Here is a 22,961-nt window from a genome sequence, read left to right on the forward strand (position 1 = left end):
GGACAGTGACAGAATCACAGATAGCATCTTCAATGCAAAAAAGACCACAAGTCCTAATCTACGAAAATCGAATCTGTGCCCCGACATGGAGTTTTGTCCTCTTTAAGATGTTAATCACATCTGTAACAAATTGCAACCTTCGAAGGTAAGTGTACGGCCTAGCAGTCTCTATCTGAATACCTTCCTTATCAATCAATCTTAGAATCTGTTGTGTTTTGGGGAGAAAAGAAAGACAGTCTTAAATACACTGAGTTTAGAAGATGCTAACATGATTGGCTGAAGCAGTAAATGAAATGGAAATGGTTTTGCTGGTTTGCGTGTTACTAAGTCAAATACATAAATATATTTATATTCGAAAAAAATACTTCAGTGTATCGAAGTTTTAACAAAATTAAGTATGATTCCACTAGAATAAAATTTCACTTTAAATATAGCATTAGGCCTGCAAAGGAGGAAAAGATGTTGCACAAACCTTTCGTAATTGATTTGACAGTTTTCTTATGTTTCACTCTAAACTCACCTGGTATCCAAAACCGCCGAAACTGGATATTTTTAGTGCTACATTAAAAGACTACACAAGTGTCATAACGTATCGAAATTCTGTAATTTCATTTAGGTTAACGAAAGGCAATATGCAACTATCGATGCGAATGCAATTTTCTCAAGGGAAAAAAAGGAAACAATAAGCTTAATCAGTACTTACTGAGCCATGAGTGGTGAGTTGACCATCTGGTGGATCTACTGCAACACCCTGTCCTCTAGTGGCTATAGTCATTTTGGCTATTGTTTTTCAGTCCTTAGGGTTGACGGCATGAATTTATAAAAACTAACGTATGTACATAAGTCTTGATATTTCCTATCTACATTACCTGAAATACAAACAAAATTAACTGTCTGTGTACTAATGCCTTAATTGTCAAAATACAAAATGAGCAAATTTTGTTTTAGCTTTTTTATTTACGATTGACGTGTATGTTGAGAGGCGATTAGTCATAATAAATGCCATTATATTCTGACGTCAACAACATTGGAAAATATCCAACATAAAGGCACAAAATGCACTGACATCTAATCATGCCCCCACTTCGATGTCTCATTCCTCAATGTTTTGATGTCTTTGGCTTTTTCACAGAACTAAAAACACTACATGAATGTCAATACAGGGCATGACGATATCACACAGATCACTGCACACATGTTATTCTCGAGGAAATATCTTCAGAATACCAACAGAGTCCAACGCCTTAAGAGCGCTCTCTATATCCGACATGTAATGGCAGGATTAGTTTAGGCTACTCATTTATTGTGAAGTGGTTATTCTGATGCATAGATCCGAAACAACGGCTTGAATATTGCTCCTGGAAACAGTTTTCTGTCTGCTGAGACCCTGCTGTCTTTCAATAGACTTCAAATATGGCAAGTACGAAGCACGGACGTCCGATGTTCTTTTGGCAGGAAACAGGAACAGTCACACGCTCGGCACACACAATATTTTAGGTCTACGAGTTTCCTGTATTTCACATCTATGCAAACACTCCAGCCGTCATAATTCTTCCTAAATACTCTATTTCTTGTGCCCGGCTACGTACAAAATGGCGACTTAGCAATGATCGGTCCAAAGAGTTAGTACGTAAAATAAGAACGATTAAGCGCTGACACAAATTTTTAACTTACTCGCACGACAATATTCTACCAGCCATCCCCCAGAACAACAGATTTATGCACTAATCTTCTACACGAATGTTCTGGGAAAAACCATTTCACTTTGACGTAAGTTTCGCAGCACTGTGTAAACACGACTGCGCGAGTCACCGGTAATACAGGAGCTTTAATTCGACTGCATGAGTTGCCATACGACTTTCCAGACTGTTTGTTTGTACGAGTATTCTTAATAATTTTGCTTAGAACTTGATAAAACACCTTCCAGGTTCTGATAGGAGAAGTCAATTACTACTTGAGTGTACTACTTCATTCTATCAGCTGTGTCACTTGATATATCATCGCTTCTTGTTTAACGAGAAAGTAACTCCTCGCACTCAGTTTCAGCCATCGATTTCTGTGATGCTGTTTCTTTAAAGTACGGCAGGTTTACAAAATACAACACTAACTTTGCTCACCTTTTCTAAACCGTGGTTCCCTACAGTCGTGTTCTTTGATGCCTCAAAGCTATCATAGATGCAGACTGTCAACATTCGATTTATAAAAAACATCTGAAATCCTGCAAATATTCTACTGAAACTCAACAGACGTATGAACGGATTTTTGCATGTTCAGACGAGTCCTAGCGTTCGTAAATGGCACTGATCTTCTGATGCTAGTAGAAAATTTATTTTTCGCTCTTTTAATAAAACGCCCCCAGTACCAACGACACAACGAAAACATTGAACATAAAATTTTCTTTCTTGAAGTTCAAGAAATTTGGCATTGTCGGCAAGAAGTCAGTCGTGTAAATATGAACTCTTCAGATAAAATTATATAGAAATCTGTGTAATTTTTTCCATCCGATCACAACTGCGCAAAAGTGTACTGCGTTTGTGCCGCCTAGTAGATTTAAAGGTACGCGACGACTCAATCACGGCTTGTGTCCGCTATGGAATCAAGGCATGCGGTCGAGATACGGAATTTACGGAAGTAAATATTGCTGAATAAAGCTTGATGGTTGTGTAAACAATATAGGTGACTTATTCGATCTTGATTAGATATTAAGAATAGAATTCTGTTTGCAAGCTCGAAACCGTTCTGAGACCAACAATATATAATATCGTAAGTACGCGGCGCTTTTTAAATAAGTGTTGAAAGGATTGATTGATAGCAGAAATTGCCTGCTCCAGATATTCGTAGCGTATGTGTCACTTACGTAGCTTTACTTGTTGCGAATCACGAATAAAGAGAGTAGTTACTGTAATTCCATTTTAGATAATTAGACATCGTATAGTATTTCAAGCCTGTTATTCCCATTTCATTCATTTCTATATTTAAAGTAAATTTCTTGGACTGATATAACTTTGGATACTAAACAGCAAGGTCAACAGCGCCCAAAAAAGTTTTGGAAATAACGCTTGATAAAGTTTTTATATCACAGAACCGAACAAATGTCAGTGACTCCGCTTAATAATAATGTTACCGTAGTTTTTTACTATCCCTTCCCTGTGTCTTACTGTTACGACATAATGCTGCAACCTACCAATTATTCGAATGAAGAACATAACAATGTTAATTTTTTTTGAAGAACATAACAATGTTAATTTTTTTATCTGAAACAGATGTTGTATGTTGAAAGTAGAAATTAAGTTTGTTAATTAAAAAAAAAAAAAAAAAAACATGGACAGTGCAAATGCTATGCGGTGCGGCATGATGAATGTCTAACAGAAGCATCACATTATATGTGTTTCCCTTGTGGTTGCATTATGCTCAACAACCTCAGTCAAAACAGTAAACAATAAATTACCATTTTAGTAAATGTGATGCGTATTCACAGTGCAGTATTGATGATTGCCAGTAGAAACCTTCCTTGGTTTCAAAATATTGGTAAATGAGGTTTCTGATAACACACAGTGAATTTGAAAATGCAGTTAGATATTACATAATTCACAGTGGAGCAACATTACCTGTGCAACATTTGAAATAATATTTATGCAACCTATAAGTGTAGTGGGTTGTGGCACAAGCATGTAATAAATCATCATCTTTTCAGGCATTAGTCAGTGGCCTGATCCATGCCCACAAAGAAAATCATTCCTATTTTATTCCCTAGGTCTTTCAATCTCTCTTCTCATATGGCTTGTAATTCAGGTTCTTTTGGGGAGATATGTGACCTGATATTCTCGTGAGCTCTTGTCTGCAGTCTTCAGGATCCTTTTCAATTTTTCATTCCTGTTGAAAATATTTAATTCTGTTCTGATATCTTGTAATTGTGTTTCTTTTCCTGCAGACTTGCCTTAGGTACATCATCTGTGCTGTTTGAAATTTTTTGTGTTAACACAGCTTTTGCTTCCATAGGATAACACAGGAACAGCCATCACTTCATAGAATTTCATGATGGGCTCCATTTATGGCCCATTGTTTGTTAATGGTGTCACAGACAGCTAGACATTTGTAATTACTATTTTCAATATCAAATCAAAATTGGATCTTACAGCACAGGTTTAACAAGATTTGAGACACTTGTTCTAAAACTGAATTATCCAAAGAGTTTTTGAGCTGACTGGACATTTTCTTCTGAATGCCATTATATAATAAATATTTTTGAATAATAAAGGAAATGTTAATTTTTTGTACATAACCATAAAAATAAAAATGAGAATACTAGTTAATAAATGGAGGCAGTAATTAAGCTAGTTTAAAAAATACATAGATTTACGTTTTCTTGATTTGTCTGTCACAAGAAACAGTACAGGACATGATCTGAAGTTTGTACACAGAGTTAGCAGCAATTGTAGAGTAGCTAATAACCATATAATTAGAGAATAAGTAAAATGATGAATTCATACAGAAGTAATTCTTCATGTTAACACAGATAAAGTTGTAAATGAGATGTAGCATGATGGGTAACATTTTTGCTGTTACATTCATATTCTGCAAGACACTATATGCATATATGCTCTTGTACACACTTCTCTAAATCTCACCACTAAGATCTCTGTAGGATATACCCATAAGTAGGAATATTAGTAATATTTTCCCTGATTTGATACCATGATACCCACAACAGACTGTTACTTGACTCGGTAAGAATTCTCAGTTTTTTAAACAATATTTAGTCGTTCCAACGACTACTTGTAGTTATTATTCTTACTGCCCTTTTCTGCAGTTTAAAAATGGTATTCAAGTTTGGTGTTTTCAATTTCCAGGAAAGAATCCCATGACAAAGAATTGAGTATACAGGAGAGTAAGTGTGTCACCACAAAACATTCGCTGTCATAAACAAATGAGAACCCTAAAAGTAAAACATGCAGATGACATTCTTTTTGCCAACATCTTTTTGTGTACATTCCATGTTACTTGGCAGTCAATATTCACCCCTAAAAAATCTTGTGCTTGTTACATCGTCTATAGTTTGACGTGTGTGCTTAACCGAAGCAATACCAATGCCTTTTCTGTAACATGGTAATACCAAGGGGTTTGCGGGGAGGTAGTGGGGGGGAGTACTTTGTGCCCGCCACAAATATTTAAAAAAACTCAAATTTTGTTAATGATTGTTAACTTTTAACAACTACTTACTCTTTAAATAAGAACTGATGGAAAACCTGAAAATACTTTTTAGCACAATCTTAGCATACCAATATATGTTCCATAATGTGTAAGGGAGGGGTTCAGATCTTACACTTGTTTGTGGCTCATGGTCTAGTGGCTACCATTGCTACCTCTCAATCAGGGGGTCCCAGGTTTGATTCCCAGCCTGGTTGAGGATTTTCTCCACCTGGCGACTGGCTGTTTGTGTTGTCCTTATAATTTCATTCTTATTCGGGAAAGGGGCGAGAGTGGACAGCGCAAAGATTGGGAACTTGTACGGGTGCTGATAGCCACCCAGTTGAGTTCCCCAAAAACCAAGTACCATCATCATCATCATCATCATCTCACCTGCACCTCCTGACTTCTTGCTTTTTAATTTCTGTTTTGTCTTCCTGACTTCGAACTATGTCGTTTGGAATATCATTTTACATGCTGTGTGAGCCACTACAGGTGCTACAAATATTTTAGGAAAATTCTGTTGCAACTTCTCCGCGATGTTGTTGTTGTGGTCTTCAGTCTTGAGACTGGTTTGATGCAGCTCTCCATGCTACTCTATCCTATGCAGGCTTCTTCATCTCCCAGTACTTACTGCAACCTACATCCTTCTGAATCTGCTTAGTGCATTCATCTCTTGGTCTCCCTCTATGATTTTTACCTTCCACGCTGCCCTCCAATACTAAATTGGTGATCCCTTCATCCTCAGAACATGTCCTACCAATGGATCCCTTCTTCTAGTCAAGTTGTGCCACAAATTTCTCTTCTCTCCAATTTATTCAATACATCCTCATTAGCTATGTGATCTATCTATCTGATCTTCAGCATTCTTCTGTGGCACCACATTTTGAAAGCTTTTATTCTTTTCTTGTCTAAACGATATGTTCGAGTATAATGTCTTTTCTGGAGACTAGAAATCAACTCTGTAGATATCAGCATGGGTTTCGAAAAAGACGGTCGTGTGAAACCCAGCTCGCGCTATTCGTCCACGAGACTCAGAGGGCCTTAGACACGGGTTCACAGGTAGATGCCGTCCGTGTTTCTTGACTTCCGCAAGGCGTTTGACACAGTTCTCCACAGTCGTTTAATGAACAAAGTAAGATCATACGGACTATCAGATCAATTGTGTGATTGGATTGAGGAGTTCCTAGATAACAGAACGCGGCATGTCATTCTCAATGGAGAGAAGTCTTCCGAAGTAAGAGTGATTTCAGGTGTGCCGCAGGGGAGTGTCATAGGACCGTTGCTATTCACAATATACTTAAATGACCTGGTGGATGACATCGGAAGTTCACTGAGGCTTTTTGCAGATGATGCTGTGGTGTATCGAGAGGTTGCAACAATGGAAAATTGTACTGAAATGTAGGAGGATCTGCAGCGAATTGACGCATGGTGCGCGGAATGGCAATTGAATCTCAATGTAGACAAGTGTAATGTGATGCGAATACATAGAAAGATAGGTCCCTTATCATTTAGCTACAAAATAGCAGGTCAGCAACTGGAAGCAGTTAATTCCATAAATTATCTGGGAGTACGCATTAGGAGTGATTTAAAATGGAATGATCATATAAAGTTGATCGTCGGTAAAGCAGATGCCAGACTGAGATTCGTTGGAAGAATCTTAAGGAAATGCAATCCAACAACAAAGGAAGTAGGTTACAGTACGCTTGTTTGCCCAATGCTTGAATACTGCTCAGCAGTGTGGGATTTGCACCAGGTAGGGTTGATAGAAGAGATAGAGAAGATCCAACGGAGAGCAGCGCGCTTCGTTACAGGATCATTTAGTAATCGCGAAAGCGTTACGGAGATGATAGATAAACTCCAGTGGAAGACTCTGCAGGAGAGACGCTCAGTAGCTCGATACGGGGTTTTGTTAAAGTTTCGAGAACATACCTTCACCGAAGAGTCAAGCAGTATATTGATCCCTCCTACGTATATCTCGCGAAGAGACCATGAGGATAAAATCAGAGAGATTAGAGCCCACACAGAAGCATACCGACAATCCTTCTTTCCACGTACAATACGAGACTGGAATAGAAGGGAGAACCGATAGAGGTACTCAGGGTACCCTCCACCACACACCATCAGGTGGCTTGCGGAGTATGGATGTAGATGTAGATAAAGATGTAGAAACTATTTATCGTCCATGTTTCACTTCCACACATGGCTACACTCCATACAAATACTTTCAGAAACGACTTCCTGACACTCAAATCTATACTCGATGTTAACAAATTTCTCCTTCTCAGAAATGCCTTCCTTTCCATTGTCAGTCTCCATTTTATATCCTCTCTACCTGAACCATCATCAGTTATTTTGCTCCCTAAATAGCAAAACTCGTTTACTACTTTAAGCATCTCATTTCCTAATCTAATTCCCGCAGCATCACCCGATTTAATTCGACTACATTCCATTATCCTCATTTTGCTTTTGTTGACATTCATCTTATACCTTCCTTCAAAATAATCATTTACAAAATTTGCCAATTCCTGAGGATTTTCTTGTATTCTACCCCCATCTTTGATCTGTGTGTTATACTTGTGTGCTTTTCCCAGTTTCTTGTTTTATGACATCCCACACTACATTGCTTTTGTTTCTTTATGTATTATTTTGTCATTGAATGGTTTTTTTTTTTCAAATATTTCCTTCCTGCACGTTTTTTATACCTATGATGATGATGATGATGATGATCTAAGAACTGTAAATCAGTGTAGTGCTTTTGAAAATAACTGAGAAATTTTTAGTGTGTGGGAGAACTTCCTAGTATGTACCCACAGTTAACAATTTGGTTTTTTTAGCTGCTGCTGTGGAAGTGGCTTCTTTTGGAAATGTCTCCTCAAAACTTAATTTAAACAACATGCAGGATTTAGAGATCCAGGCATACACACTGTTTTCTAAATACACTTCATCCCAGATTTGATATACCAGTGCCCAAGAAAAATTATGTTTTTTTTAATTTCAAAAAGATCCTTACGTAGGTCTGTCCTTTTGAGGGTTTTACAAAGCTGATCTCCATCTTTATCTGACAGTAATGATCAGAAAGGCCAAGATCTTTTATCAGTACTTTACAATTTCTCTTGCCAATGTCTGCAAATATGTACTTCATAAGAATCGTGTTGAACCTTTGGGTGGTGTAGTAGCTGAGTTTATCATTTGTGTCACACCAAGAGTGATCAGAATGTTAGAAAGTTATTACTAATTTCAATGCCAATACCTGTGTTAATGTGTGTACATCATATTTATACACAAAATATGTTAGTTTTGGGGCTGAGACTCTTTGCAGGACTTCAGTTAATTTGACAAAGAAAGTTAAACATTATCACTAGGTGAGGGGACACACACACACACACACACACACACACACACACACACACACACACACACATAAGGAGCAGCAGTAACAGATTTGTGTGGTGATAGTTCCATATGCTGTATTTCATTCTCTCTACATCAGTGCTCTGTAATGAATACCACCATGCTGTTTGAGACTGAAATTCTACTACTTCTACTTAAAGCTGTTGTACTTTACTTTTAATGGACTGTATGTATATATATATATATATATATATATATATATATAAAACTGGTAATTCTGAACAAATTCCTGTGAGTTATGTGTACTATGGTGTATACGGTGAAGAAATCTCTAAACTGGTTTGGGATACTTTTAAGGGAGTAGAACTTGTTGTCACAATAAAAGACCTAGTCCTCCTACCCATGACAACGGGCACTTGACCATGTGTGGTCCCATACTCGCCTACTATATAGTCACTAATTAACTCCACTGATCCCCCATTGCCAATACTGTTGAGGTGCAGATCATGTCTAGTGCAGCACCATCTTGCAATAGTACCTGTCAGCACCACGGCAATGTGCATCTAGTCAACAGCCGTCAGCCCCATCTCCAGTTTTGCATTGGCTTGCTGTACAATACTGCCAAGATGAGATCGATCATGTTGTCGAAACAGCTCAGCTTTGCACACATTTGTGCCACCATTTCAGAAAGCTCTTATTCATATCATGACCAATGGGTTTTTAAAGTGTTTTCTGAGCCCTTTTATCATAGACTTGATCAGCCTCTATAGATTGCTCCCCCTTGGCAAGAGTAATGTAATTTTGGGCAAGACCCTTAATTGTCCTAATGGCCATTGCCTGGTAATCAATGCTGAACTTGTAGTACAGAGTAGCACTAACCTCTATGTAATATGTATTGTTTGTCCGAAGAGGATGAAATTTAGTGATTGTGTCCTTTCTTCATTTGGACTACCTAAGTATATATGTATATATATATATATATATATATATATATATATATATATATATATATATATATATATACTTCTCTTTTGCTACCCCTATTATAATCTGGTTGTTTTGCAGCGGCCTTAGAAGTTACAATCATGGGCCATATCTACCACACATAAGTACTAAGTCTTACCCATTGGTCACCTAACTCAGAATTCAGGTGGGAAAATGTTGGCCAAATATAAAACACGTAACTTCATGTACTGTATAGAACAAACTAGTCTTGAAATTTTTGTCTGCTCTGTGTAAAGATTACAATTTCGTAAATGCATCTCAAGCGAACAGTTAGGATTTGTAGCTTCCAAAATAATGGGCAACAAGATTCTTTTTGTTGTGAAGCACACATGTATCTGATATTTTTTTTCTGCTGTTTCATTGTTCAAGATACACTATTTAAACTTCCCAACAATTACACCATACCTAATGATGGCTTCAAAATAACTATAATATAAGCTATTTTTCTTGTCCTCATATCAGAGGAATTTGCCTACTTACTATATGTGATAGGATATGAATATGTGTATTCCACCTTAAGTGCTTATCCACATTTACTCCAAGGAATTTGAATGTCTCAACTTCTTCCATAAGTTGACTGTTGTGTTGTATTTTACATTCCACACATTTTGAATGTTTGGTTTTGAAATTTCAACCCATTTAACTGGAACCAGTTTTCCTCGGTATCTAATGGTCTCATGATAGAGCATAGAATTTTTTCTGTATCATCTGAAAAGAGAACTGAAGGAAAATTTAAACTTACAGATAAGTCATTTACATAAAATAGGAACGTAATTGCCCCTAAAAAGGAGCATTGAAATACACCTTGTGATATTGTATTCCATTTAGAATAATAATTCACTACACTTGAAAGTAATAGCTGCCCTTTGTAAAATAGAAAGCCATTTCAGAGCATTGCCCTTAATCCAATATTTAATGAATTTTTAGAGAAGCAAGGCATGGTTTACTACATCAGAGGCTTTTGTAAGACCACAGGAGATATCTACAACTTTACGTCTGACCAAGTGTTTTGCATATCTTTTTACTAAAATTATTCGCTACTCCAGACTGGATACTTGTTGTAATTTTGTATAATAAAATTTTGGATCTGGTTTGCAGCTACAATCTCTGACACCTTCAACAGCTTCCCATGTCTTCCCTTGACCCTTTTTTGAACAGAGGTCTGTTTTTGATGCAGTTCAAAATGTAGTGGAGATGCTATTATGTGATGCTATTTAGTGAGTAGCACATCACACCCAACAGTGTTTTTTTTTATGACAATATAACATTTCCACATCTATTATTGTGACTCAAAAAAACCCTGTGAAATAATCAGCTTCTTGGTGGGGTCTGGAGGGTTGTACTTTACTCTGATACTCAGATATTTGAGCTGGGTTTACAGTAATGTTATCATTTACTTTAATCCTAGATATGACTACGAACTCTTAAACCGAACTCTGGTTTGACTGTGTCGCCACACTGGCTTGTCTTACTTTTTTTTGTTGTAAAATGAACTTATTGTTTATCATTTGTCAGATGCATTCACACCTTTTTTGAAATGTAGGTGTATAATGTTTAACATATACAGTAAAATGCCTATTTTTTAGTGTATCTCAATTCATTGTGGAGTTGCCTCTTCATGGCATTGGAAACTTTCATGCTATTGTTATCCATTTACATTTACTAGTAATTTTGTTGCGTATGGTTATAAGTGGAGAAGTTTCATTAAACATTTCAAGAACACTATTTAAAAATTTGTCAAAGTTACTGCTACATGAATTACAGTTGTTGAAAGGCCATTCAGTCTCTCTTAACTTATTACTACATATATAGTTGAATCTTTTTAATGCAAGTTCATTTTTGTATGGCTTTTTTTTTAGATGTAATTTCCCTGTTAAGTTTTGGCAGTACAGTGAATAATGCAGAGTGTTTAGAATGTAACAATATTATGTGATAGAAAGTTGCTACTCGCCATACTAAAACCAAACAAAATGTATAAACACCTACAAACACACTATTTGTTAACATATCATCAATACTGATTGCCAACTGCGTATTTACTGTAGTTTTCTGTGGAGCCAAAGTTTTTCATTATGTCAATGAATTTTGACACATCACTGCTCTCAACTGTGAGATAAATATTGATGTCAGCAGCTATTACACACTTTTTTCTTTTTCATTGAGGTTTCCAAGCAGGCACTGGAATTTGATTAAAAAAGTATCAATTGTAGCTTTCTGGGGTACTCTGTAAATATAAGCTACTATGACATTTAAGTCCCTTAGCTTGACACAACAGCTTTCAAATACATAAGCTTCATCCACATAATAAAAAATCATTCTTATTTTACATTTTGTATCAGAATGCATAAGAATTTGAGAGCCTCCTTGTGATTGCTCTTGTCCGCTTAAAATTTTCAATTGTATTAATAATTTTAAATCATCTGTAAGCCAATGTTCACTGACGTAAATAGCTGTAATTTTTTGCATTCAGCAAGAATAATTTGTAATTTGTCAACTTTATAACTTTAACTTTTTTATTTATTTATTTAATTATTTGTCAGTCTTCTTACTGGTTTGATATGGCTACCCATAAACTCCTCTTCATCTCAAGAGCAACCTATGTCCTCAATTATTTGCTGGATGTAATTCAGTGTTTGTCTTCCTCTACATTTTTTGCCCTCTGCAGCTCCCTCTAGTACCATGGAAGTCATTCCATGATGTGTTAACAGATGTCCTATCATCCTGGTGCTTCTCCTTTTCAGTGTTTCCTACATATTCCTGTCCTTTCCGATTCTACGCAGAGCCTCCTCATTCCTTACCTTATCAGTCCATCTAATTTTCAACATTTGTCTGTAACACAACATCTCAAATGCTTCAATTCTCTTCTGTTTTTGGTTTTCCCAAAGTCCATGATTCACTACCACACAAAGCTGTGCTCCAAACGTACATTCTGAGAAATTTCCTCCTCAAATTAAGATCTATGTTGGACACTAGCAGAATTCTCTTGGCCAGAAAATCATTTTTTGGCAGTGTTAGTCTGCTTTTGATGTCCTCCTTGCTCCACCCATCAGTGGTTATTTTGCTGCCAAGGTAATAGAATTCCTTTACTTCATCTACTTCTTGACCATCAATCCTCATTCCTTCTACTTCCCATTGCTTTCATCTTTCTTCGATTTACTCTCAATGCATATTCTGTACTCAGACTTTTCATTCAATTTATCAGATAATGTAATTCTTTTTCACTTTCACTCAGGATAGCAATGTTATCAGCAAATCATATCATTGGTACCTTTTCATCCTGAATTTTAATTCCACTCCTGAATCTTTCTTTTATTTCCATGTCTGCTTCTTTGATGAACAGATTGAATAGTAGGGGCAAAAGACTACACATCCCTGTCTTACACCCTTTTCAATCTGAGCACCTCATTCTTGATCATCCACTCTTGTTATTCCCGCTTGGCTCTTGTACATATTGTATATTACCCATCTCTCTCTATATCTTACCCCTCTTTTTCTCAGAATTTCAAACATCTTGCACCATTTTACATTGTTGAACGCCTTTTCCAGGTTGACAAATCCTATGAATGTGCATTGCCTTTTCTTTAGCCATGCTTCCAGTATCAACTGCAACATCAGAGTTACATCTCTGGGTGCCTGAACCTTTCTCAAAGCCAAACTGATTGTCATATAACACATCCACAATTTTTTTCCATTCTTCTGTATTTTATTCTTGTCAGCAACTTGGATGCATGGGCTGTTAAGCTGATTGTGTGATAATTGTTGCACCTGCAACTCTTGCAGCCTTCAGAATTGCGTGTATGATATTTTTCCAAAAGTCAGATAGTATGTCACCAGACTCATAAATTCGATACATCAATGTGAATAATCGTTTTTTTGCCACTTCCCCCAATGATGTTTGAAATTCTGATGGAATGGTGCCTGTCCCTTCTGCATTATTTGATTTTAGGCCCTCCGAAGCTCTCCTAAATTCTGATTCTAATACTGGATCCCCCAATTCTTCTGAATTGACTTCTATTTCTTCTTCTGTCACATCAGACAAATCTTCCCCTTCATAGAGGCTTTAAGTGTACTCTGTCCACCTATACACTCTCCCATCTGCATTTAACAGGGGAATTCCTGTTGCACCCTTAATGTTACCATCCTTGCTTTTAATTTCACCGAAGGTTGCTTTGACTTACATATATGTTGAGTCAGTCCTTCTGACAATCATTTCTTTTTCGATTTCTTCACATTTTTCCTGCAGCCATTTCGTCTTAGCTTCTCTGCACTTCTTATATATTTCATTCCTCAGCGACTTGTATTTCTGTATTCCTGAATTTCCCTGAACATTTTTGTACTTCCTTCTTCCGTGGATCAACTGAAGTGTTTATTCTTTACCCAATATTTCTTCAGAGTTACCTTCTTTGTACCTATTTTTTTCCCAAACTTCTGTGACTGCTCCCCTTTTTTTCTTATATATAAAAGAAAAAGAGGTATCCATTCTTCTTCAACTTTGCTGCCTACTGAACTATTCCTTATTGTTGTATCTATAGCCTTAGAGAATTTCAAGCATATCTCATCATTCCTTAGTATGTCTGTATCCCACTTCTTTGCATATTGATTCTTGCTGGCTAATCTCATAAACATCAGCCGATTCTTCATCACTACTACATTGTGATCTAAGTCTATATGTGCTTATGGGTAAGCCTTACAATCCAGTGTCTGATTTCTAAATCTCTAGCTGACCATGATGTAATCTAACTAAAATCTCCCCATTTCACCTGGCCTTTTTCAAGTATATCTCCTCCTCTTGTGATTCTTGAACAGAGTATTCATTAGTATTAGTTGAAATTTATTACAGAACTCAGTCTTTCTCCTTCCTCATTTCTTGTCCCAAGCCAATATTCTCCTGTAACCTTTTCTTCTACTCTTTCTCCTACAACTACATTCCAATCCCCCACGACTATTAGATTTTCATCTCTGTTTAGATACTGTATTATCCTTTCAATATCCTCATATACTTTCTCTCTCCCCTCATCTTCAGCTTGCGACATCAGCACACATACCTGAACTGTTGTTGTCGGTGTTGATTTGCTGTCAATGCTGATAAGAACAACTCTATCATTGAACTCTTCACAGTAACACACTCTCTGCCCTCCTGTTAGTTATAACAAATCCTAGTCACGTTATACCATTTTATGCTGCTGTTGATATTACCTTATATTCATCTGATAAGAAATTCTTGTCTTGTTTCCAATTCACTTCACTGACCCATCTACATCTAGCTTGAGCCATTGCATTTCTCTTTTCAGATATTCTAGCTTCCATACCACGTTCAAGCTTCTGACATTCCACACCCCAGCTCATAAAATGTTATCTTTTTGTTGGTTATTGAACCTTTGTCTCGTGGTCACCTCCCTCTTGGCAGGTGACATCCAGCATACCACTGTCCACAACCAGCACCTGCAAGTGCCAAAGCAAAGTGAGTAAAGACTTATCAGTCAGGCAGCTGTGGCAGACGGGGCCATCAACATCTTCGCAGTGAGCATCAAGAAGGCACACGGAAAGCAGAGTGCCTCTTAGGGCCCTCTTCCCCATCGCACTTGAAGTTACAGGGGAAGGATCACAACATTCGGGTCAAGAACTATTCTGGGCACCATCAAACCTCTTCTGACATGTCTGAAATGAGGAGGACATCATGGATTAAGAATCCTCAGCATCGGACCCAAGCAGCCCTTCCACTCCCCTTTAAGTTCTCTAAGTGCCTCACCACTGTGGTGCAAAGGTGGTAGTAAAGTAAAACCACACAACTTAAATGGCTCCCATACAACAGTGGACATCAATAATGCATTCAGGACTTCTGGAGGAACTGATCTTCTAGCACAGGCATGCTCCCTATGCTAGAGGGCTATACCATCCACTACAAGGATGACTTGACTGGGGAAAAAGCCATGGGAGGGGTTGCTTTGTTTGTCAGTAACAAGCAACATGGCTCTGCTCTCCTCATGGCTATTTACTTGCAAGGAGCTATAGTTGAAATTCATATGTGTTGGAAGCTCACTATTTGCTTGCTGTATTTACCTGTGCAAGATGCAGTAGTCTCTGAGGTTCTCACAGATCTTATGGAACAGCTCCCTTGATAGTTTCTCCTACTGGAAGGCTTTAATGCCCAGCACGTACCGTGGGGCTTGGCCTCTACCTACCCTCAGGTCATGTTCTGGGGAGCCTCACGGCGTCTCAGGAGCTGTGCATCCTCAACACAGGTACTCCCACTCACTTCTGTGGTGCTAGTGGGTCATTATCAGCCATCATCCTCTCTTTCTGCTCTCCAGCTCATGTGGACTCTGTTCAGTGGGAAGTCATTGACAACCTTCATTCCATTGACTACTTCTCACTGGTGGTTAACCTACTGGATGCAGCATTATCTGGACAGAAGCCACCAAAATGAATGGTCAGCAGGGCTAACTGGATGCTGTTCAGTGAGCTGGCTGTATTTGAACACCACAAGTGTGTCCAGGCATGGATGGACCACATAACACAAGTGATCCATCATGCAACTGACTTCTCCACCCCAAAGTCTTCATGACGTCATAGGATGCAGTCTGTACCTTGGTGGACTGGTGAGTGCCCCCTCAGCAGTTTGGGACAGGTGTGCAGCTCTTTGGCAGTAGAGAATCTTGCAGCCCTCCCAGTCAAGAGAACTGAGGCCAATGCACAGTCACTCGGCCAACTTTCATTGTTGGTGTGCTCCATCTACAGGTTTTTTGCTCTGGAATCTGCAGGCTGACCCAGAGAGAATGCCAATGTAGATGACTCTCCTCCAATAGAACATTCATGGCATTAGATACAACAAGGAAGACTTACTGCTGCCTTTGGAATCACAGCATCCACTCTTTTGTGCCTCCAAGAAACAAAACTGCATCCTCTTAACTGCTATGACCTCTTGGTTCACTGTGAACTTCCCCCAAGGATAGCACTCCATCTCTTGAAGGAGTCATGCTGCTAATCCTGGATGACTGTCGTAGCCAAACCATCTCATTGAGCACATGGCTACAAGCTGTTGCAGTCTGCATTATCCTTCCTCACCTCACCTATTCCCTCCGTCATTTGGTGTCACCAGGGCAGACTTCCTCCAGCTTATTGGTCAACTCCTTCATCTCTTTTTGCTGCTCAGTGACTTTAATGAACACCATTTTCTTTGGGGCTCTTCCAGAACCTGTCCGAGAGGTACCCTAATGGCTGACCGTCTCAATCGACTCAACCTCATTTGTCTAACACTGCCACACCTACATTCCTTTCAGACTCAGTGCACACCTGTTCCCATTTGGACCTCTCATTCTACACTGCCCAGCTTGTGGTCGTCGAAAGTGGTCCGTTCTCTCTGACACGTACTCTAGTGATAATTTCCCGTGTGCCATCCGTTTGCTGGCTCCTACTCCATGTATGTGTAAACCCAGTTGGCTGCTTTGTAAGGCCAACTGGATACTTTTATTCCTTTCTGGTGACCTTTGATGAACATTTCCCCCTGTTGTGGTGACTGGGTAGAATACCTTAAAAACATTATTCTCAATGCCACAGAAAATTCCATACCACGCATTTCATCTGTACTCTGCCATACCATCTGTACTGCATCAAACCAGTCTCAGGACTGAAGACGACGACAACAACAACAACAACATGTCCAGGTCCGTTGGTGGACAGGTTGGTTGGTTTATTGGGGTTGAAGGGACCAGATTACAGAGGCCATTGGTCCCCTTGGTATACTGAAGTGTGCCCTGATATGATTCACACACGGAGACATGCTCTGTGCATTTTTAACAGTCGTCCTACGATGGTGAACTGTATTCATGATTAACAGTTGTGTGCACAGTGTCGTTGCCTTCTTCAGGATAGCAAAACAGCTAGCAGTATTTCATTTACTAGCAGTTCATGCCATTGTGGACCCTGTTGCTATCTCCAACAGCTCAGGCTGCTATTTTGTGGAGATTTCGAGCTCCATCCTCCATCACCATGCCCTTCCTCCTTTGGAACTGGGTGAAGGCAGCTGGGATGATACCCTTTTCTTCTCAGAAACATGAATGCTACTGCGCCACCTTTACTATGAGGGAGCTAGATCGTGCGTTTACCTCACCTCACTGTTCTATCCCAGGGCCAGATAATGTTAACATTCAGATGTTGTAGCATCTTTCTCCTACTGGCAAGCACTTCCTCCATCATATGTTGATTTGCATTTGGGCGGATAGCATATTTCCCAGACGCTGGCATGAAGCCAGTCATGTCCATGTCTAAGCCCAGTAAGGACAAACAACTTGCTTCTAGCTACTGCCTCATTGCTCTCACGAGCTGAACGTGCAAAGTGATCGAATATATGATCCACGACCGGTTCTTATGGTGACACGAATCTCACAATCTACTAACCACTGCACAATGTGAATTTATAGCGTGCCGTTCTGCAGTTGGCCATCTCGTCACTTTGTAAGCCTATGTATGAACAGTTTTATGCAGAAGTATCAGACAGTGGTCATGTTTTTTGATTTGGAGAAAGCCTCTATACGAGTGGAGCTTCCAAGGCCACCTGTCCTGTTTCCTCCAGGACTTTTTAAAAAGACAGTATTTTCAAGGTACATATGTGTTTGGCTTTGTTGGACACCTTCATCCAGGAAACCGCAGTGTCCCAGGGCTCTGTCCTGAGCATCGTCCTCTTTGCTGTCGCCATTAGCCCTATTAATGACCTGTCTCATGCCAGGCATCTTTGGCTCGGCACTCGTTTCATCGATGACTTTGCAGTCTATTGCAGTTCTCGATGGACTTGTTCCCCTGCAGGTCTGGGGGTTAGAATAGGTCCAAGGTATTCCTGTCTACCCTAAGAGGTGACTAAAAGGAGTCTCTCGTGTTTCGGCCTTTATGTGATGGTCCCCTGTAGGGATTGACCTCCATTTTTCAAAAGTTTCCCAAAGAGCAAGCTAATTGGGGGATGGCTCCTTACATGGTGCATAGAGAGACCTCCTGCCTCCTTTGTCAACGTGGATCTGCACTTCCACTCGTTCTCCAGTGTTGGGTGAGGTCGCCCTCCTGGGTGCATTTTCCTCCATCCTCTGTGCAGTATCGCTTTCTACGCTGTCGACGATAATGGACTCCTTAGCTTATTTGCAGCTGCTACCCAGCACGGTAGCCAGTCCATTGGGTGCAGCCGCCATGTACCATGTTGGTTGTAGCCCCCTGACCACACAGGGATTGCAGAGCTGATGCCTGCACTGTTAATTCCCCACGTCTGCCAAGGAGGAGATGGCTGTGACCCTGGGGCATCAGGACTCCCAGCAATGGCCATCCTGCCAGGTGGCTTTTGCTGTGGCTGAGTAGCACCCATGGGGAGGGCTCCTTGTTGAAGTGGGTGGTAGCAGGGTGGATGACACGCTGTAAAGCGTAGTCCGTCATCTCTTGCTGGTGGTTAAACACCAACAGTCTCTAAGCGATCAAGGTCTAACTTCAGTGCTAAGAAATATTATCCCAAATCATCCCCCCCCCCCCCTCCTCCTGGCCAAACTATGGGAAGAATGCCGGGCTAATAATGGCAGTGAAGCTTATTCATCCCGGTACCTTGTATGTATGAGAGTTGATGGAGAAATCTTTCTTGTGAATGAAACCTCAGTTTTTGTGGAGCATTTAGAGGAAAAGTTTGGGGAGGTGGAGGGCTTGTCCAAATTGCGGTCAGGGTTGGTCTTGATCAAAACAGCATCCTCTGCCCAGTCACGGGCACTACTTGCCTGTGACAAGCTGGAGGATATATCTGTTTCCATTGTGCCCCATAAGAGCTTAAGTATGGTCCAGAGTATCTTATTTCACAGGGACCTTCTTTTGCAGTCTGACGATGAGCTGCGCGCCAGTTTAGAGCGGCGAGATGTCCGTTTCGTCTGGCACAACCAATGGAGTCCGAAGGATAATCAGGTTGCCACCATTACCTTCATCTTGGGCTTCAAGGGTGACACATTACCTGAGAAGGTCAAGGTGATAGTCTACTGCTGTGATGTAAAGCCATATATCCCTCCCCCTATGTGGTGCTGGAAGTTCGGCCCTATGTCTTCCTGCTGTACTTCCAGCATCACCTGTCGGGATTGTGGATGTCCTTCACATCCCAATACTCCCTGTCCCCTGCCTCCCATCTGTGTCAACTGCAGAGAGCACCATTCATCTTGCTCGCCAGACAGCAGGATTCTTCAGAAAGAAAGAAAAATAATGAAATACATGACCTTTGACTGATTGACCTACACTGAGGTTAAGAGAAAATATGAGAGGCTACATCCTGTGCTTATATCAACCTATGCCACCGCTATGACAACGGTTCTACCATCTTCCATTCAGCTGGGTACAGTTGGCTCTCAGAGCCATCAGCCATGGGGGCACTTCCCTCCCTACTGCTCCTGCACAGCCTACTTCAGGAGCAACCCCCCCCCCCCCCCCTCCCCCAAACCATCAGGGATGTCAGTCCCCACTTCTCAGTCAGAGAAGTGTAAGTTTTCTTCTCTCCTCTAGCCAGGAAGAGATCCCTTGAGTCACTCCCTTCCCAGGTTTCTACCAGTGGCAAAGCTGACACCTGCCAGGAGCCGAAGCAACCCCAGGTAACTGCTCGTAGGGCTTCACGGTCCTCCTCAGTCCCAGAGACTGAATCCATGAAGCCCTCCCAGCTGGACAAATCCAAGGAGCAGGGAGAGAAACCTAAAAAGAAAAATACCCCCAAGAACCAAGGCACTGTGGTGGCACACACGCCACAAGCTCTGTGTCTGAGGATTAGGTGGAGATTGTAGCACCTAGATCTCGCTGGACCCTCAGACACAGTGGATGTTGATTGCACAGGTACTCATCTGCTGGCAGCAGGTGACCCTGATGCATTGACTGCCTAATTAAGTGTTTCATGCATTCCCAGTCTCCTCTAGTGGAATTGCGGTGGTTTTTTCCCCACGTGGCTGAGCTACAACAGTTGTTAAGCTTTACACCTGCATTCTGCATTGCCCTCCAGGAAGCCTGGTACCTCGCAGTGTGGACCCCTGCCCTCTGTGGCTGTAATGGAGTGTCAGGTGGAGTTTGCTTCTATGTCCTGAACTCAGTTTGTAATGAACCAGTGTTCCTTCAAACCCCTTTTGAAACTGTGGCGGTCAGGATAAGGATGACGGAGGAAATAACTGTCTGCAATCTTCCTCCAGATGGTTCAGTGCCCCTGAACGTATTGGATGCACTGATTGATCAACTCCCTAAAACTTTCCTGCTTTTGAGAGATTTTAACGCACATAACCCCTTGTGGGTTGGCGCCAAGCCTACTGGCCGAGGTAGGGAGGTCGAAAATTTACTGTCGCAACTTGATCTCTGCCTTATAGATACAGGTGCCCCCAACATAAAAGTGTGGCACATGGCACACATTTGGCCATTGATATCTCGGTTTGAAGTCCTGGCCATCTCTCATCTATCCACTGGAGAGCACGTGATGACCTGTGTGGTAGTGACCACTTCCCCATCTTCCTGTCACTTCCCTGGCATCATTCCCACGGACGCCTACCCAGATGGGCTTTAAACAAGGCAGATTGGGGAGCTTTCACTTCTGCTGTCACCGCTGAATCTCCCTCACATGGTGCCATCAATGTTGTTGTTGGGCAGGTCACTACAACAATCATTTCTGTGGCAGAAAACGTGATCCCTCGTTCTCTGAGGTGCCCCCCCCCCCCCCCCCCCCCCCCCCCCCCCCAGTGAAAGACAGTCTCTTGACTGTTGCTGGAAGTCGCTGAGGCAATTGAAGAGCGTAGGCGGGCTCTACAGTGACATAAGCAGGACCCTTCCCTGGAGCACCTCATAGCCTGTAAGTGGCTCTGTGCCCGCATTTGCCAGTTTATAAAACAATGGAAACAGTAGTGTTGGGAGAGGTATGTGTCGACCATTGGGTGCCATATGTCCCCTTCCCAAGTCTGGACGAAGACCAGACGTTTTTTTGAATACCAGACCCCAACACTGTCTCATTAACTTCAATGGCGTGTTATTTACCGATGCAAACGCGATTGCCAAGCACTTTGGCTGAGCACTGTGCTTGTGTCTCTGTGTCGGAGAACTACCCCCCAGCCTTTTGCACCCTCAAATAGCAGATGGAAAGGAAAGTCCTCTCGTTCACTACACGTTACAGTGAACCTTGTAGTGCCCCAGTCACAGAGTGGAAGCTCCTTAGCGCCCTTGCACAGTGGCCCAACATAGCTCCTGGGCTTGCTCGGATCCACAGTCAGATGATTAAACATCTCTCGTTGACGTCTGACTACAAGTGACATAAGCTGCTGGGACATATGGTGTTTCAGTGGTTGGGTTGGGTCCTGGAGTCATGTGGGATGCTGCCTCCGTGTAAGGTTGGCTTCTGCGGCGGTCGCTCTACCACTGATAATCTTGTGTCCCTTGAGTCTGCCATCCAAACAGCCTTTCCCAGACGCCAACATCTGGTTGCCTTCTTTTTTTACTTCTGTAAAGCATATGACACAACCTGCTAACATCATATCCTTGTCACATAGTATGAGTGGGGTCTGCAGGGTCCGTACCCGATTTTTATCTAAAACTTCCTGTCACTCCGTACTCTCAAAGTCGGTGCCTCCCACAGCTCGCCCCCCCCCCCCCCCCCCCCCCCTCCATCCTTTCCTTATTCAGGAGAATGGCGTTCCACAAGGCTCCATATAGTGTGTGTCTATTTTTAGTGGCTATTAACAGTCTAGTAGCAACCGTAGGGCCGACAGTCTCACCTTCCCTGTATGTGGATGATTGCTACATTTTGTACTGCTCCTCCAGTACTAGTGTTGCTGAGCGGTGCCTAGAGGGAGCCATTCACAAGGCGCAGTCATGGGGTCTAGCCGACGGCTTCCAGTTTTCAGCCTCAAAGTCATGTGTCATGCATTTCTGTCGGCGTCGTATCATTCATCTGGAACCAGAACTTTACCTGAATGATACTCACTCACTGTAGTGGAGGACTGGTTTTTGAAACCCAGTTGACTTGGCTACCTCACCTTCATCAACTTAAGCAGAAGTGCTGGCAGAACCGCAATGCCCTCTGCTGCCTGAGCAACACCAACTGGGGTGCAGATCGCTCTACACTGCTGCAGCTCTGCAGAGCCCTTGTTCAATCCCACCTTGACTATGGGAGTCTGGTTTAAGGTTCAGCGGCGCCCTCAGTGTTGCATTACTCGACCCAGTGCACCACTGTGGTGTTTGCCTAGCGTCGGAAGCTTTTAGAACGAGTCCAGAGACCATTGTCCTGGTGGAGGCTAGAGTCCCTCTATTGAAGGTTAGGCATGCACAACTGCTCACCAGTTACATTGCACGTGTTCATAGTTCTCCTGCACATCTGAATTACCATCCCCTTTTCCCAACCACAGCAGTTCATCTCCCGCATTGGTGGCCCAGGTCAGGGCTTATGATTG

The 22,961-nt window shown here is 41.3% G+C and overlaps 2 protein-coding genes across 33 annotated transcripts in view; one reads left to right on the top strand and one right to left on the bottom strand.

The window, feature by feature from the left end:
- LOC126335092 (probable ubiquitin carboxyl-terminal hydrolase FAF-X) overlaps window positions 1-2,192 on the bottom strand; it is a 316,568-nt gene extending 314,376 nt beyond the window's left edge. For 2 of the 14 annotated variants that reach the window (XM_049997991.1, XM_049997988.1), the window contains exons 1-2: window positions 2,118-2,192; window positions 704-869 (exon numbers count right to left, since the gene is read on the bottom strand). In XM_049997991.1, coding sequence (XP_049853948.1) covers window positions 704-775 — 72 coding nt within the window. In that variant the 5' untranslated portion in view covers window positions 776-869; window positions 2,118-2,192. Of the gene's footprint in view, window positions 1-703; window positions 1,835-2,117 lie in introns of those variants that run through there. The other 12 variants (XM_049997999.1, XM_049997993.1, XM_049998001.1 and 9 more) reach the window with 12 other exon arrangements.
- The window catches only part of LOC126335098 (uncharacterized), an 80,276-nt gene continuing 58,585 nt past the window's right edge, over window positions 1,271-22,961 (top strand). For 3 of the 19 annotated variants that reach the window (XM_049998031.1, XM_049998023.1, XM_049998021.1), the window contains exon 1: window positions 2,436-2,631. The gene's annotated coding sequence lies outside the window, so the exon portion shown is untranslated. Of the gene's footprint in view, window positions 1,417-1,686; window positions 1,771-1,817; window positions 1,877-2,218; window positions 2,764-22,961 lie in introns of those variants that run through there. The other 16 variants (XM_049998030.1, XM_049998025.1, XM_049998018.1 and 13 more) reach the window with 15 other exon arrangements.

Source organism: Schistocerca gregaria, chromosome 2 (assembly GCF_023897955.1).
Source record: "Schistocerca gregaria isolate iqSchGreg1 chromosome 2, iqSchGreg1.2, whole genome shotgun sequence".
NCBI classification, from domain to species: domain Eukaryota; kingdom Metazoa; phylum Arthropoda; class Insecta; order Orthoptera; family Acrididae; genus Schistocerca; species Schistocerca gregaria.